Source organism: Branchiostoma floridae, chromosome 2 (assembly GCF_000003815.2).
Source record: "Branchiostoma floridae strain S238N-H82 chromosome 2, Bfl_VNyyK, whole genome shotgun sequence".
Classification (NCBI taxonomy): Eukaryota; Metazoa; Chordata; class Leptocardii; order Amphioxiformes; family Branchiostomatidae; genus Branchiostoma; species Branchiostoma floridae.
Window position 1 is genome coordinate 17,491,034 of NC_049980.1, and position 16,190 is coordinate 17,507,223.

Sequence of the window (16,190 nt, forward strand, 5' to 3'; positions counted from 1 at the left end):
CTGATGTCAGTGTGTTGCCAGGTTGCCGGTACTCTAGATCTTGCAATTGGACGCTATAGGGGATCCTTATACAAAAAAAGACAAGTGTCTGTAGGATACAAGCCTTCTTGAAGTTATTATGGTTTGCAGTGTTGGATAAGGTGTCTATCTGTCGTCATGGCAACTTTTGATGAACGTGACATCATATTGTAAAGTTTTTTTACTTCAATATTGTACTATAGAGGTGTTCATAGATGCAGTAGGAGTATCCTCATTAAAAAAGCTTTAAACAGTGCCGACAGTTACTTCGTTGTCTAACGGTTAGGCTTTTGTTTTGATATAGGTCTGTTCTGTGTAATATACTAACCAGCTACTGCCTCTGCGTGCCTGCGAAGCTGGTATGTTGCACAGAAGAGTGGTTGTACCGGCTATATAGAAACAAATTGAGATATAGCATTCTGCTAGGGATGTGTATTTTAGCACAATAAAGATGTCCAGGAAATCATCCCAACCTCTCTGTCCTGGTTACTAGAGTGCTGGGATCGTTTGACGTGACCTATGACCGGGGCGGGCTGTATGCCGCCTACAGCGTCGCCCATTGGCTCATCTACTTCAACAGCGCCATCAACCCTGTCATCTACGGCTTTCTGAGCGGTACGTCACCAGTTACCACTGGATTTGAAGGCTCTTACAAGGATACTCTTCTGAAGTGCATATAGAGCCATTGCAAATGAAAACCCATGGATACCCGTGTCATTCATTTCATTCATCAGCCGAAGGTTCCGCTTTGCATTGGTGGTCCCCGATCTAAATTTCTACCTCCTTTAAAGTGTTTCGGAAAAGATTTTCTTGGCGCAAACATTAGCATAACTGATTTAACTGAGTTTACGATAACTGTTATATATCAATATTTGGCATTTGCCCCTCTCCTCTGCTAACCTCCAAACGCATTTTGAACTTTCAGAGAAATTTCGGAACGGTTTCCAGGCGTCCCTCGGATGTCCCCAGGCTACCAAGAAGAAGCAGAACTTGATTCGCGAGGTGACCGTGACCCGACCGACCATCTCCAGAGTCATAACCACTAAGACCACCAGTACGGCCGATGTCGGCTCTAGACTGGAATCCATCCGGCAATATCCTTTCTTTACTGAGACAGTCGTGTAATTAATTGGCCAGCAATAGTATGAATATTTTTTTCCGTTTGGCAATACATAAAAGGAATACATTGGTCTTGTTACCAATAAGGGAGCGTTTCAAAATCCCTTTATATCCCTTCAATATATATTACAACCATAGCGTATATTTAAATCCCTCTTACACGGTTGCTTTTGTGCTTAGCTTAAGACTGTACTACAGCTTAAGACTGTTCTACCTTAATGTTACGCATATTACCGCAAATATGTTAAGAAATCATGTCCCAGTCCCACCAAGTGCACGTAACTCTATATAGTTTAAAAACGATAATCTGCTTCCAGTGAGTCAAATACCCGTTTATGGCCCAAAGATGCCAATAGAGCCCATTAATGGTTACTAGTGTCATTACCATTAATGGTCACTAGTGTCATTAATATTACTATCTTGACCTATAATAGTAGTAGTAGTCCACTGTGTTCTGCTGCTGTAGTGGTTTTGGCAATCTACAGCTGCCATTAATCTGACCTATAGAACATACAAATCAGCAAGGAGATTTTCAAATTATTCTCAGCAGTTAAAATAAAGTTGGGCCCTGTAGATAGTAACGTTAGTTAGCCATTGTCTCGGCTATGGATCTTACATTGAGACAGGCGTCCCCTACAAGGGAATTACCTCATTTCGTGCTAAATCAACAACCTCACATGGATGTTGTATAATACACCGCCATTTCACTGTTCTAATAATTCAAACAAAGAAGACACTAAAACTGGCATCGCAGCTAAAACACGCTTCTCAATTTCCAGTACTTCTCGATGTATAAATTTCTGATTGAAATTTTCATTGGATGTGACAATATGTTGAAAATATGCGAGAACTATAGTTAATACAGAAAGGAGAATTTTCCACGTTGACCCCATGTCGCGCACAAAGTAAAACTTTAATCCAGTTCTTTTTGACTCGAGACCACATCGAAAACAATTCACAGTTCCAAATTACTTTTGCCTATTATTATGAACGTAATACAATTTTAAGAAATGCATGAATTCTGGACGGAGCAAATCAGGTACGCCAAGTGTACTCTTTGAACCCGTTTCTTGGCCCAGTTGATGACCAGAAACTTCTAAATCTACACAGGAGAACGCTACCCCGGGTACAATCCGGTTGGTACAGCCGCTTCTCCGCTGTTCCAGAAGTGAACACTGGAGCGTAAAAATACCCGGATAGTATCCAGGCAAGAAGAACGTACTATATGCCGAAACATTCAATATGCGAGACTACCTGACGCATTTGTTCTGTCACCTCCAGACAGACCATTCTTGGTTGGCAGAGTGGCTGCAATCAGAGCCAGCCATCGCCTTTAACAAGAAATATTTATCAGACAAATACTGAGGCTGTGTGAAAGGCGCATTGGTCGAGAAGATCATTTTTACGAGTTAGAACGTCATCTAATGGCAGGCGACTCCAAATACCCAAGGCTTCGCTGTGGTTCGGGCGTTACGTCAGATCTATTGACCGATCTATATTCTGGAAATTGCCCAATAAGCAAACAGAGCAAGCAATATAGAGATATGAGTAGACGGAGATTCCCTCGTAAACCCATGGCTATTACTCCGCTCCGACTGAGTCGGACGTGTAGTCACACGCGCCGAAATGATCTTCATGTGGAAGCGCCAAGTGAGACGATATGTTATATGTACATTCACTTCATAGGGTGACCAGCTTATGGTCTGTAGTAAGAAATAAGATTAGATCTCGGATCTGCTAACGTTTTCACGTTTTTAAAATCAAATGCCGTTACACACACACACACACACACACACACACACACACACACACATATATATATATATATATATATATATATATATATATATATATATATATATATATGTATACTGAGAGTATTAGGGGAAAGAACAGTCGCTTACTGCATGGATGAAGGGACCGATTGAGGTGGAATATTCAAAAAGAATTGGAACAACTGAATCAGTTGATACGGCTTTTGTCTGTCAGAATAATAAACAAGAACACTTGTATCACAGCAACTGTGTCATGATATCTCATTTCCGAATTCATGACGACCTCAACATGATGAACAGACCGGCTGGTCCGAATAGGTTCATCATGAGACGCTCCCACAATGCGACAACTTGTCAGATGCAATCGTCCCAATGAACAATGATCTCGTTGAACGCATAACTGGGTTTCAGGCTTCAAAGTATGAAATAAATTCTAAGTAAAATGCAGAAAGAAGCGGGCATTTTTAAGAAATAGTTATAATACAGTTTCATAGAAGAGAAAACAAAACCGAATGTTTAATCTACATTTGATCTATCAATCCACAGATTTCGAAACATCCCGTCTTCTCTAGTAATTTAGCAAAACCATGACAAAACCACATAGAATACGATCTATTTCGACATATCAATGTCAATAATTGATAAAAGTAGACCTTTGAGTAAGAAAGGTATTTTTTGGTTGAAAATAAAACAAATTTGTACATACTATAGATATGCTTGTGTGAGGTAAATATACGTTTTTCTGTCGACTCGAGCTAGGTTGAATGCATACACCGTGGAAAAATATCTAACTTACGCAAGATAGGAGTTATTGAAGCAACTAGATAGATGTAACCAGTTTAATAACCTATTATATGGCGTACCTTCTTGTGTATCAAGTCGCTTGAGTAACTGTTATAACGTTATTGCTGATCTTGTTTTGTTTTGTATCCAGATGTTTGAGTAATTGTTACCCTGCGTAATTATTACATGTACCTAGATGTCTAACCTTCATTGACGTATCAGATAACTTGTGAAAGTCTATTGCGTCGAAGTAGTCTGAGACTGTTTTATGAGGTCATGTCGAGACGTGCGTTGGTGTGTTTAGTAAAAGTGCCTCGTGCGGTTTACACGTGAACTTCAACAATAAAGGCGATTCCATTTACTCAATAGGGTGGCTGGGAAATCTGAATATCTTTTTCAATTTTCTTTCAGTAACTGACCCACCTTTATCAAATTTCAAATATCTACTTTCTTTCGTTCGTTCGAAGTTCTAATTTTCCAACCACTCCTATTCAAATGGAAGCTCCATCAGAAGCTGTAGAGATATAATGAAGTAGAAATATTACAAAAGGACAGTGTTATATATTGGTATCACCAAGGAGGTTATATCACATAACCTCCTTGGTATCACGGTTGCCGTGGTCCGTGCTTTTCCTGTCTTATTTCGATAGAATAGATGTCACTATAGGACATGGACATAATGTGGTGGAATATGCTAGTATAATTGTTATGTATTTAAGCATGAAAACCTGCAAAAGGGTCGTTAACTGAATGTCTGTATCATAATTGCTTGTCTCTAAAGCGCATGGCCATGGGTTACGCATATAGCCGAACATGGCCCCCAGACCTCCCCCAACCATGGAGCTAGGTCGGCTGTGATTGGCTGGTGGTGGTCGGCATGGTTGGTTGGTGTTTGGCTGTGCCAGCCAAATGTTTAGAAATGTTGAATGCCTTGAATGCATCGGCTGTTACTTAACTTGTGTTCTGGAGTGAGTCAGCAGTCAAATTTGCTCCCAATCCCAACCATTACATACAAGTTCAAAGCCTACCTATAACTCGCCCAAAATCCTTTAAAAAATCCTTGTTGATTCATTCCCAACCAAGGTGACTAAAACCACAGCGTGTGCCAACTACCCCAGAGCTTCACCCAGCCGATACCCAACTAAAAAAACACAGAAAAACCATAGAAACCTAACTGTGATCCCGATTTGGTCTCTCGATGATGTTTATAACAAAAAATATGATCCGGATTATTTAGCTTAAAAACGAAAAGTACATCTCTTCCACCGTGTCTGATAGATGGATTACTCATTTAGGCTCGTATTAAAGAGGGTTGTCAATCGGTTGTCGGGGCTAGAGCTCGGGATGGTTGCCCTCAATGCTATGTTATACAGCATTCGGGGCACGGTCGGGAGTAAGTCATTTATCGGTTAGGAAATGATTGGGGCATTGTTAGGACATTTTCGGTACATGGCTGGCGCTAAAAGACAAGCGCGGTCTAAAACTGGTCAGACTGCTCCCGAACTTCCGCCAGCCATGGTTGATCGGTGGTCGGTTATGTGTAACCGTGGCTTAAGTGTATTCGTGCAGTGCGTGACAATGCAACAATAGTGTGGTACTTTGCTGTGTATTTGCATACCAAGTAAATACTGTAAATGCAGAAATGTTCGCGGTGGATTGATGTTCGCGGTTTTCGCGGTGACCACTTCACCGCGAACATAAAACCACCGAGAACATTTTTCTATTATGGTATTAGATTGCAGTCTATGGTGTTACCGCGAACTTAAATCCACCGCGAAAAGTCCTTTTCCCCGCTACCGCGAAATTAAATCCCCGCGAACTTTAATGCATTTACAGTATATTGTGCATTTCAGCTTTCAAGCATTGTATTTCGTATAACAGTACTAGTGTAATGTTTCATTGATGTTCAGTGGTCTGGTAAAGCCATGTGAACCACGAGAATGAAATGTAGAGCTATTGTACTGATTGTAATCATATGTGCGTACGTGAAGATCGGCTACTAAACGTTGTTAACTTAAGTCATCAAGACCAGAGGAAATCCGAAACAGAAGCCACGAAAATATCACAAATGTATGTAAATCACCTTACGTGTATGAGTGGTTGTCAAGAAAAGATTGTGACCGTAAGATAAATGTAAGATGCCAATGATCTGAATAAATTACCAAGTCTAAAAGTTTGATTTCGTCTCGTGGTTGTGATTATATCTTAAGTGGGATAATATGTCGTCACTATGCATATTAACACACTTTTAGAATTAAGCTGATAATATTTACGATGAATCAATAATTTGCAAACAACATGGATGCTTGCCAAAAAGGCGCATACTTTAAAGGGATAAGTGACAAAAACATATAAATACAAGTGGCTCCCGCGTAGACTCAGGGTTTTAAATTCTACAACTTTTATGTTTATCAACTTCCGAGAACCACAGATTCAGATCTACGTATTGGTGCCCTGGCTGATGATTCTAGTCACAGAAACGCACAGCTCTGATGACTTCACATGACTGCATCAAACTTTCACTATTTTTCTTGCCTTCTTAAGATTTCTGATATGTTCAAGCGGTGACTCAACAAATAACTACGGCGTGGTACAAAGGCGTCTTGAGTCAAAATACCTTGCAATGATTCATGGGCAGATCTCAGTTCTAGATAGGTCACGTTTTACCCCATAAATTTGTCTCTGTTTTGTTTACAAATTCTCCAAATCTAGCCATGTGGTACCTTGAAGAATGGTGTCTGTCAACAACAGTTGAAATTTAATAAACTGGAAATAGCTTGCCTTTGTTTGTCAGCAGGAAGCTGGTCCTTGAGAACTAAAGCTTGTTTATCTTGCTTTCAACTGAAAACACATCCTACACACTGGGTGAGCACACAGCGCACCTGCCAAGTTCAAGTTCACTGGGCAGCACCTCAAAACGATAGTATTGACAGACAGTCACGGGTGGGATGGGCACGACTACCAGCAAAACACTTCTTTCCGATTCCAAGAAAAAAATACAGCTCTACTTGGTGTTGGGTTTTATCTCCGAGGCATATTGTGTGTACAATTTGTATTTGGAAGGTAACTAAATGGACATAATTAAACATACATTATGCAAATCAACACAGCATTCTTTTTTGGTTAAGTTAAAACTTGTTATTTGTGTGAAGCAAATTATCAACTGGTACAATTTATGTCCGCATCGTTAAACGAATTCAACGCGATTAAAAGACAAAAACCTAAAACTAGAGTTCGGCGACCTCATACCTCCATTAGAGCTTTTGTAAATTTCATGGATATGACTTAAACATTTACATGATTCATGCATGGTGATGTTCATCATTGACTTACGTACACAAGTATGAAATTCCCGTCATTAATCATTAAGCTGTTTCCGCTAGGAGGCCCAAAATCTAATCATTTACAGCCTTTATCACACCCCACCAACACACCAGGTATGAAACCAATCCACCCAGCCCTTCTTGAATTATCTGACAGACAGACAGACACGCAGACACACAAAGGCTGGTAAACAAGTGTTCGAAAAACCTCATATCTCCCTAAAATAGTCTGGCTTTGTAAATGACTTCCACAATTACATAATCTATGCTTGGTTATGCACACCTTTAAGTAACTTAGACCGGTCACAATGTTGATTGTCCAATCATTTAGAAGAACTACCACAAATTTACATTCATCATGCAAATTAGTGCGCTATTTGCATAATTGGTATCTGCTAATGTTCCACCAGCCACAAACTAAATTTATATATATTACAGGTATTTGAGTCCTATAATTGAAAACACTACAAATATAGATTTTTCTCATTAAATATGTAAATTAAGTTTTCATAAGTTTGCACTTGATGATGTACATGTGTCTAAGCTACGAATATACCAAACATCATTTAAATCTGCCGTTCCCTTGTTCAGTTATCATCCTTAGAATTTTTGACAAAAACGCCCATGCAGTTCCAGAGCAACCTGCTAGGGGATCCAAACATAGGCCACATATTCCTTACGTCACACTCTATCTGCCACCAAAACAAATCAAGACCATAGCACATTCAGGTCAAAAGATACAAAAAACAGAATTTCTGCTGCAGTGTCAAGGTCACATACCAGGGGCGCAAAATTGACCTTGACCTTCGTCTTTCTAGCACCTATACCTCCATACCAAATATCATCTTGAGGTATACTGACCACAAACACACAAACACACCCACAGGCACACACACACACACAAATATATAACGTTATATCCATTTTTCATGAAGATGAATATAACCCCATGAATATTTCATGGAGTTAAAAAGGTACTATGGACAATGTTGGACGTATGTACGTGTATGCCCAGTTTGTGACGGAACTTCTTCTTCCTCGTCGTGTCTTCTTTGTCGTGTCTTCTCCGTCGTCGTGACGGAACTGTTACATTCCTTTACACAAAGTCAGGTAAAAACAATTCTATGGTTCACTGATTTCTAGGCCCTGGGTGTGTGCGTGGGTGTCTCTGTGTGTGCTTGTACCTTGCACACTTGTGTGTTTGCCTCTGTGGTGTGAAAAAAAATTACAATGATTTACGCGGAAGCCATGTCGAAATGATCATAACTTGTAATTATGATTGTAATGGGTGAGGACCATGTTTTCACTTTGAGCGAGTTTAACTTTGATGTAGTATGTGTCACTTTATGGCAGTTTATCCCAAACAGTGGTCAGTGTTTTTTCAGTCAGAGCTCGAAGATCTCCGAATGATCCAAGGTCTTCAAAACAACTCTCAGTGAGCTTCCAACCTTCTGAGCGACAGATGGCGTTCGGTAGCTCATTGGTTAACGGTCTCTGCCCTGTGCAAGCGGGTCCCAGGAAAACCCGGTGTACTTTTAACAAACGGGATGACTAAAGAGTAAGAACCAACCCAGTTCTATACATTAATTTTTTTAAACTTCCTTGACAAACAAGACCGTCTCTGACAGGACAAAGCTTTATGGATATTGACGAATTCTGCCACGTTGAAAAGTAGAAAAACTGGTTTTGCTGCATTCTCCCGAAGTCTGAAGCGAGACGTGGACTAGACGGGCTCACACCTGCGCACTGGCAGGTGTTTAAACAACGCCGTCTCAGGTACCAGTTACTGACAGCGCCCGGATCGGAGGGGGCAGTGCGCTGGGGTTCGAGGGAAGTTTTGACGGGTGAAGAGGACTAAAGTCTACGAAAGAAGGAGTTCTGAAGACAGGTGAGCTACCATTGATTTGGGACTAATTACTAATATAATTGCCGCCGTACATTTTATAAATGCAGGGTACAATTTGTTTTAGACCCCGTGACTTAGACACAGAATCAGAAAACGTTCCGGTGGGAGTAAAGACATGGCAGATACACACAAGGAGATACTTTTGGTATGGTGTACAAAGATATTTCGATGTTACTTATTTCTACATTCGTACTGCTCAGTTCCATAGTCAGACATATGAAATACATGGAAACGATCCTAGTTAATCAAGAGATCTTAGGCACATCTACTCACACTGAATTAAGTTTATGTGCATATGTCCGGGCCCGGTCAAATACCTGTTTGATTCGAGCATCAAAACCGTACAGCGCGGTCACATTCGTCGTCTGTCGCCGTGCTCTTTTAATGCCGTAGAATTTTCCAGCAGGCTGCGACAGAACCAAGGACTTGCAAGGATCTAAGACCATTTCTAAAGCCATTTCTGCAAAAAGACAGCTAACCTTAGGACACGTGCGCTATTGTGCCAAGAATACAATCTGTACGCGATTGTATTGCGATCGCCCCACGTATGTGACGGGACCCCAAGTCGAAACATTTTGTGACTTAGACAGTAAAGATTATATATGTTAAAAATATGGGGGTCACGGTAAGGATCTCAAGACCACTTGTTGTTGTACATGTAAGTTATGTATAAGATGTATAAGGCTGCATGGGTCTTGCTGACAGATAGACAGACACACAGACAAACAGAGGCTGGTGAAACAAGAGTTCGGAGACCTCACATCTCCACGAAATAGTCTGATTATGTAAATGACTTCCACATTTACATAATCTATGCTTGGTTATGCACACCTTTAAGTAACTTACACCGGTCACAATGTTGATTGTCCAATCATTTAGAAGAATTATCGCACTTTTACATTGATTATGCAAATTAGTGAGTTATTTGCATAATTAGTATCTGCTATTGTTCGACCAGCCACAAACTATATAGATTACATGCATTTGAGTCCTATAATTGAAAACACTACAAATATAGATTTTCCTCATTAGATATGCAAATTAAGTTTTCATAATTTGTACTTGATGATGTACATATGTGTCTAAGCTACGAGCATACCAAATATCATTATATATCGTTTCCTTCTCCAGTAATCCTCCTTAGAAATTTTGACAAAAACGCCCCTGAGTTCCAGAGTAACAGAGCTAGGGAATCCAAACATACACCACGTATTCCTTACGTCACACGCTATCTGCCACCAAAAAAAACCAAGACCATAGCACATCCAGGTCAAAAGATAGAAAAAACAGAATTTCTGCTGCAGTGCCAAGGTCACATACCAGGGGACTCAAAATTGACCTTGACCTTCGTCTTTATCATGAATCGTAATCCATCCAGAGGTTCTTGAGTTGTACTGACCACAAATATCCGGAAATACAAGCATACAGACACACACACATACAACCGCCCCCCCCCCAAAAAAAAAACTATATCTAAATTTTTCATTGAGATAAATATAACCTCCATGAATATTTCATGGAGGTGAAAAGGTACTATGGACAATGTTGGACGTATGTACGTGTATGTCCCGTTTGTGACGGAACTTCTTCTTGTTCGTCGTGTCTTCTTCGTCGTGTCTTCTTCGTCGTCGTGACGGAACTGTTACATTCCTTTACACAAAGCCAGGTACAACATGGTTTTATGGTTCGCTGATTTCTAGGCTCTGTGTAGGGGTGGTGGTACGTGCCGGGTGTCTCTACGTGTGCTTGTACCGTCAGCCTCTGTGGTGTGAAAAAAACATGTTGTAATGATTTACGCGGAAGCCATGTGTTTCGAAATTATCATAACTTGTGATTGTAAATAATTATTGTAATGGGTGGTGACCATGTTTTCACTTTAAGCGAGTTTAAGTTTGATGTAGCATGTGTCACTTTATGGCAGAAATCTGATGAATCTTTCCCAAACAGTGTTTTTTTAGTCAGAGCTCGAAGACCTCCGAATGATCCAAGGTCTTCAAAACATCCCTCAGTGACCTTCCTACCTTCTGAACGACCGATGCCGTTTGATGGCTCATTGGTTAACGGTCTCGGCCCTGTGTAAGCAGGTCCCAGGAAAACTTTCCTCATTAATTATGCAAATTAGCTGTTGATTTGCATGAGTGGTATTTTTATATGTACGTCATCACCAAAAATCATGACGATCTGTCAACACTATCTCGAGGTATTCTCGTCCAAAGTTTGAAAGGAAATCGGCGCCTGCAGTTCTAAAGAAGCCGCTAGGGTGTCAAAACTCACAGCACTTACGCTCTGCCCCAAAGGCTATCTACCACTTAAAAATCACGAACACAGCATGTCCAGAAAACGACATATAAAAAAATGCTTCGGCTGCAGTACCTTAGGAAGCCGCTAGGGGGCCCATTGTCGAACTTGGCTTTTGTGTCCGTGGCCCCTACCCACCAACCAAATGTCATCAGCATCCATCCAAGGCTTCTGGAGTTATGCTGTTCACAGACAGACATACACGCTTAAAACGTCACCTTGCCATTTTGGCGAAGGTAATGATGATATGTCGTCACTATGCATGGTAACGCTCTTTAGAATTTGGCTGACCACATTTGCGATGAATCAACATGGATGTTTGCCAAAAATACGCATACTTTAAAGTGTTAAGTAAAACAGACAAATACAAGTGGATCCCGCATAGACTCAGGGTTTTAAACTTTACAATTTTTATGTTCATCAACTTCAAAGAATCACAGATTCAGATCCACGTATTGGTCACATGCACGGTCGTGGCTGCTATTCTAATCATAGAAACGCACAGTTCTGATTGACTTCATATGACAGCATCAGACTTTCCTTATTTTTCTTCCTTTCTTAAAATTTGTGAAATATTAAAGCAGTGTCCCAACAAATAACTACGGCGTGGCACAAATGCGTCTTGAGTCAAAATACCTTGCAATGGTCCACGGACAGATCTCATCAGTTGTAGATAGATCACGTTTTACCCCATTGTTTTGTTTACAAATTCCTGAAATCTAGGCATGTGTTAACTCGCAGAATGGTTAATATAATGAATACCCGAGAGATTTGTGTCCCCTGTCAACTGTTTCAGTTGAAATCTAGTTAGTTAACTAGGAAAACGTGCTTTTTGCGCGTGTTTTGTCAACGTACAGAGAGCTGAGAACTAAAGCTTGCTTGACTTGTTTTCAACTGATCATGAAGATAAGTCCTGCACGCTGGATCCTGATGGGCACACACACAGTGAACGTGCCAAGTTCAAGTTCACTACGCAGCGGTAGGCAGATATAGTCACGGGTGGGACGGGTGATATCGACTACCAGTTATAACACTCCTTTCCGATTCTAAAAAAATACAGCTCTATTTGGTGTTGATATCTCTGAGGCATGCTGTATGTGCAATACGTGTATTAGGAAGTTAGCTAGATGGTATTATTAAACATACATTATATTACGCAAATCAGCACTGCGTTTGCAAAATGATTAATTAAATGCTAGAATAGTCTGTTTTCTTAAGGTAAAATTTTATAGTGGGGAAAACTTGTTATTTGGGTGAAGCAAATGATTTATCCAAGGTCTTCAAAACATCTCTCAGTGACATTCAAATGTCTAAACGCCAGATGGCTTTTGTGAGCTCATTGGTTAACGGTCTCTCCCTGTGCAAGCGGGTCCCAGGAAAGCCGGAAGTACTTCTAAGAAACAGAATGACTAAGGAGTAAGAATCAATCCAGTTCTATTTACATTAAATACTTCTTACCCCCCTTGAAGCGAGACGTGGACTAGACGGGCTCACACCTGCGCACTGACAGGTGTTCAAACAACGCCGTCTCAGGTACCAGTTACTGACAGCGCCCGGATCGGAGGGGGCAGTGCGCTGGGGCTCGAGGGAAGTTTTGACGGGTGAAGAGGACTAAAGTCTACGAAAGAAGGAGTTCTGAAGACAGGTGAGCTACCATTGATTTGGGACTAATTACTAATATAATTGCCGCCATACATTTTGCAAATGCCGGGTACAATTTGTCCTTAGACCCCGTGACTTAGACACAGAATCAGAAAACGTTCCGGTGAGAGTAAAGACATGGCGGATATATATGAGGGTCTGCATGGGGGGGTCTTGGTAACGCTTAACGGTGAATTCAGGAAGCCCGGTAACGGTTAACGGTAAATTCAGGAGGCCCGGTAACGCTTAACGGTAAATTCAGAAGGAGTTACAAAACATACCACCGTTGAAAGTAACATTGACGTGCATTCCAATTCATACAACGATAGAGTAGTTATATCAATGGGGGAAAATTATCCGACTAATGACAAAGCAAAAGCTGCCCAGAACCCGGAGGAATGACAGGGACAATGTCCATGACATCTGTAAATTGACGGAGGCAGAGTTCCCGGCCCGCCACAGAGACGGCGGCAGCAAATTTCTTATTGGGGGGATTGAACTATTGAACTACATGGAGCGCCGAAGGCGCGATCCATCCCAGGGGGTCCGGGGGTATGCTCCCCCGGGAAAATTTTAAAATCAAGACCCTCTGAAATGCTGTTTCCTGCATTTTCGGCAAATTCTGCCGACTGACTAAGGTAGGTTGATTTTGACATTTTCATCAACTTACACAATGATTATAGCTTTGGCCTCCGCCCCCGACATATTTTACCATTTCGAGCTCAGAAGGCACGAGACGTTGCAATATAAGTCCGGGAAAATTAAGATCTGGACCGTCTGAGACGCCATTTACTGCATTTTGAAGGACACATTTTGCTGTAAGACGAAGCTAAATTAAATGACATTTTATTAGAGAGAAAAGTTTTTTGTGCCTACCCACGCCCCAAACATATTTTCACCATGTCATCGTGAGCGCCAAAGGCCCAGAGAAACCTAATTTTTCTGCATTCTAGGAGTATTTTTTGCCCGAAACTAAGCTAAGTTTACACTGAAATCTGTATGAGTGATAAAGTTTTTGAGGGCGACGCTTCCGCAACATATTTTACCCTGTCCAGAGCCGACGTCCGGGAGGCTCGGAGAAAATTTTGAAATCTGGACCCTTTGAAACGCCATTTCCTGCATTTTCCGGGGTTCTATCTGGCATTTGACTTCGTGTGTATAACGGGTTACGAATAATTTCTTGGTAACGCTTAACGGTGAATTTGGGATGACAAATAACGGTTAACGTTGAATTAAAACGAGCAGTAACGCTTCACGAAGAATATACCGATAACGGTTAACGTTGAATTAGAGAGGGTCGGTAACGATTAACGGTGAATTAAAATGGCTCGTAACGCTTAACGGAAAAAGGCATGCAGACCCTCATATATACACACAAGGAGTTACTTTTGGAGTACAAAGATGTTTCGATGTTACTTAATTCTACATCCGTACTGCTCAGTACCATAGTCAAAGAAATGAAATACAGGGAAACGATCCTAGTTAATCAAACGGTCCTAGGCACATCTACTCACACTGAGTTAACTTACGTGCATATGTCCGGGCCCGGTCAAATACCCGCTTGGAAATTCTGCGGCATGAAAACACTTGTCGTATGTTGCCGCGCTATTTTGATGCCATAGAAGCAGGCTGCGATAGAACCACGTGTCGACAAGGATGTGAGGCAACTGTTTCTGCAAAAAAGATGGCTAAATTCAGGACATGTGCACTTCTTTGCAAAGAATGCCCTCAGCTATGATGATCGTATTGCGATCGCCCAACGTATGTTTCTAACTTAGTAAAGTAAAGAGTATACGAGTATGTTAAAGATATGGGGGTCACGGCAAGGATTTGTAAAGACGGCGAAAAGAATGATATACTGTCAGAAGATCGACGTTTATTTCATTCAAAACCACTTGTTGTATATGTAACTTAGTATAGGACGTGTAAGGCTGCATAGGTTTGACCAGGCCTATATTTCACCAATCTCCATTATCAGTTGGAATGTAACAGTACAAGAGTTTTCATCTATCATGCATGGCTCAATAATCACGTATTTACCTACTCTTTGAGACGTGACTCTAGCTTGAATAAGGAATGACGTGAAATTGGCCTCATTTCAATTAACTGAAGACAGGGAGTTGTTCGTTCAAATAAAAAGAAAATAATTGATCATAAGAACAATAAACACTGTTTTCTAGAGGTATTCATACAAGCTTAGCTATTCACAAAACACGTTGGTCTATCGCACAATGCCATGAATATTTCAGGGCCCATTGGAGTTTAGACATAAAAGGCCCGTTCTGCTACGCTCTATGGAGTATGACTCGACATATGCCCTACCTTTTGAGGTGTTTGGCTCCAAACATAGTCGATGAGTTAAGCACAAAAAAGGCAGGATTTTCTTTCAAGGACAACTGCTGAATGCTAAAGGCCATCGGCAAAATAGAGACTTTTGAAGACAGGTAAAGGAACCCTAAAAATGTAGAGCGATTATCATGTGGAGGTAAGGTGTCCAGAATATGTTTAAAGCTGGTTTTGATCAGTCACGGTTCTTACTTTACTTGCAACGTGCATGGGACATCGGTGAAGTCGAAGGCGCCTTAATGAAGAAAGCTTTAACGTGTACAGCCGGAATCTATCAGACCTGAGTCATACGGAATATTCTGAACTTCGGCAATAGTCGAAGCATCGACCCCACACTTTGCTACATTTTCATTCATGAAAAGAGTTGCTCGTAGGCCAAACATATGAGGTCTAAAGTTGATTCATTGTGTGGGCGGTAAATGTTTCGGAATTTAACGCCCCGAGGACGTTTTACAATCTGATTTGGCAAACGTATGCCGATGTCTTTTCAAATACCAGGCACCCATAGCAAACACTCTTCATTGAATTTCCAACCGAATCGTGTTGCTCAGTCTTCCTCTCCCCAGTATCAGTCTCCTACACCACCTAGTTTTAAACTTCATTTTTGCCCAGCTTGCCGACTCTTCCAAATTCCTTATACGTACTTCGCGATCGCAGGAAGGTCGGCTGATTTTAAGATCTTAAGATGGTCTTGCGTATTTTTCGCCCAAAATCTGTCCCCCTCACATATAAGCGAGCCTCGCGCGGTCGACGGTGAATAAATCTATGACAATGAACCTCCCATGACCTCTTGCACGCGGACAAGGGAACACAAAACGTTCCTCAAAAAAGGCAAGAGATCAATAAATGTTGCTTATTTTGTTGTCGGAATCTTTTCAACCAATGAATGGAATGCGCGGGCATAATAGAAATGACACAAGAAAGGAAAGTGTTTTACAAAGCCAGCCTACATACTGCCACATGGGCCACAATGTTAGAATA

General features: G+C 41.1%; 1 protein-coding gene across 1 annotated transcript in view; it reads left to right on the forward strand.

Moving 5' to 3' along the window:
- Positions 1-1,354, forward strand: part of LOC118410086 (orexin receptor type 2-like) — a 34,877-nt gene extending 33,523 nt beyond the window's left edge. The window contains exons 8-9 of the mRNA XM_035811571.1: positions 512-633; positions 944-1,354. Of these exons, the coding sequence (XP_035667464.1) occupies positions 512-633; positions 944-1,143 (322 nt within the window). The 3' untranslated portion in view covers positions 1,144-1,354. The remainder of the gene's footprint in view (positions 1-511; positions 634-943) is intronic.
- The last annotated feature ends 14,836 nt before the right edge of the window (positions 1,355-16,190 follow it).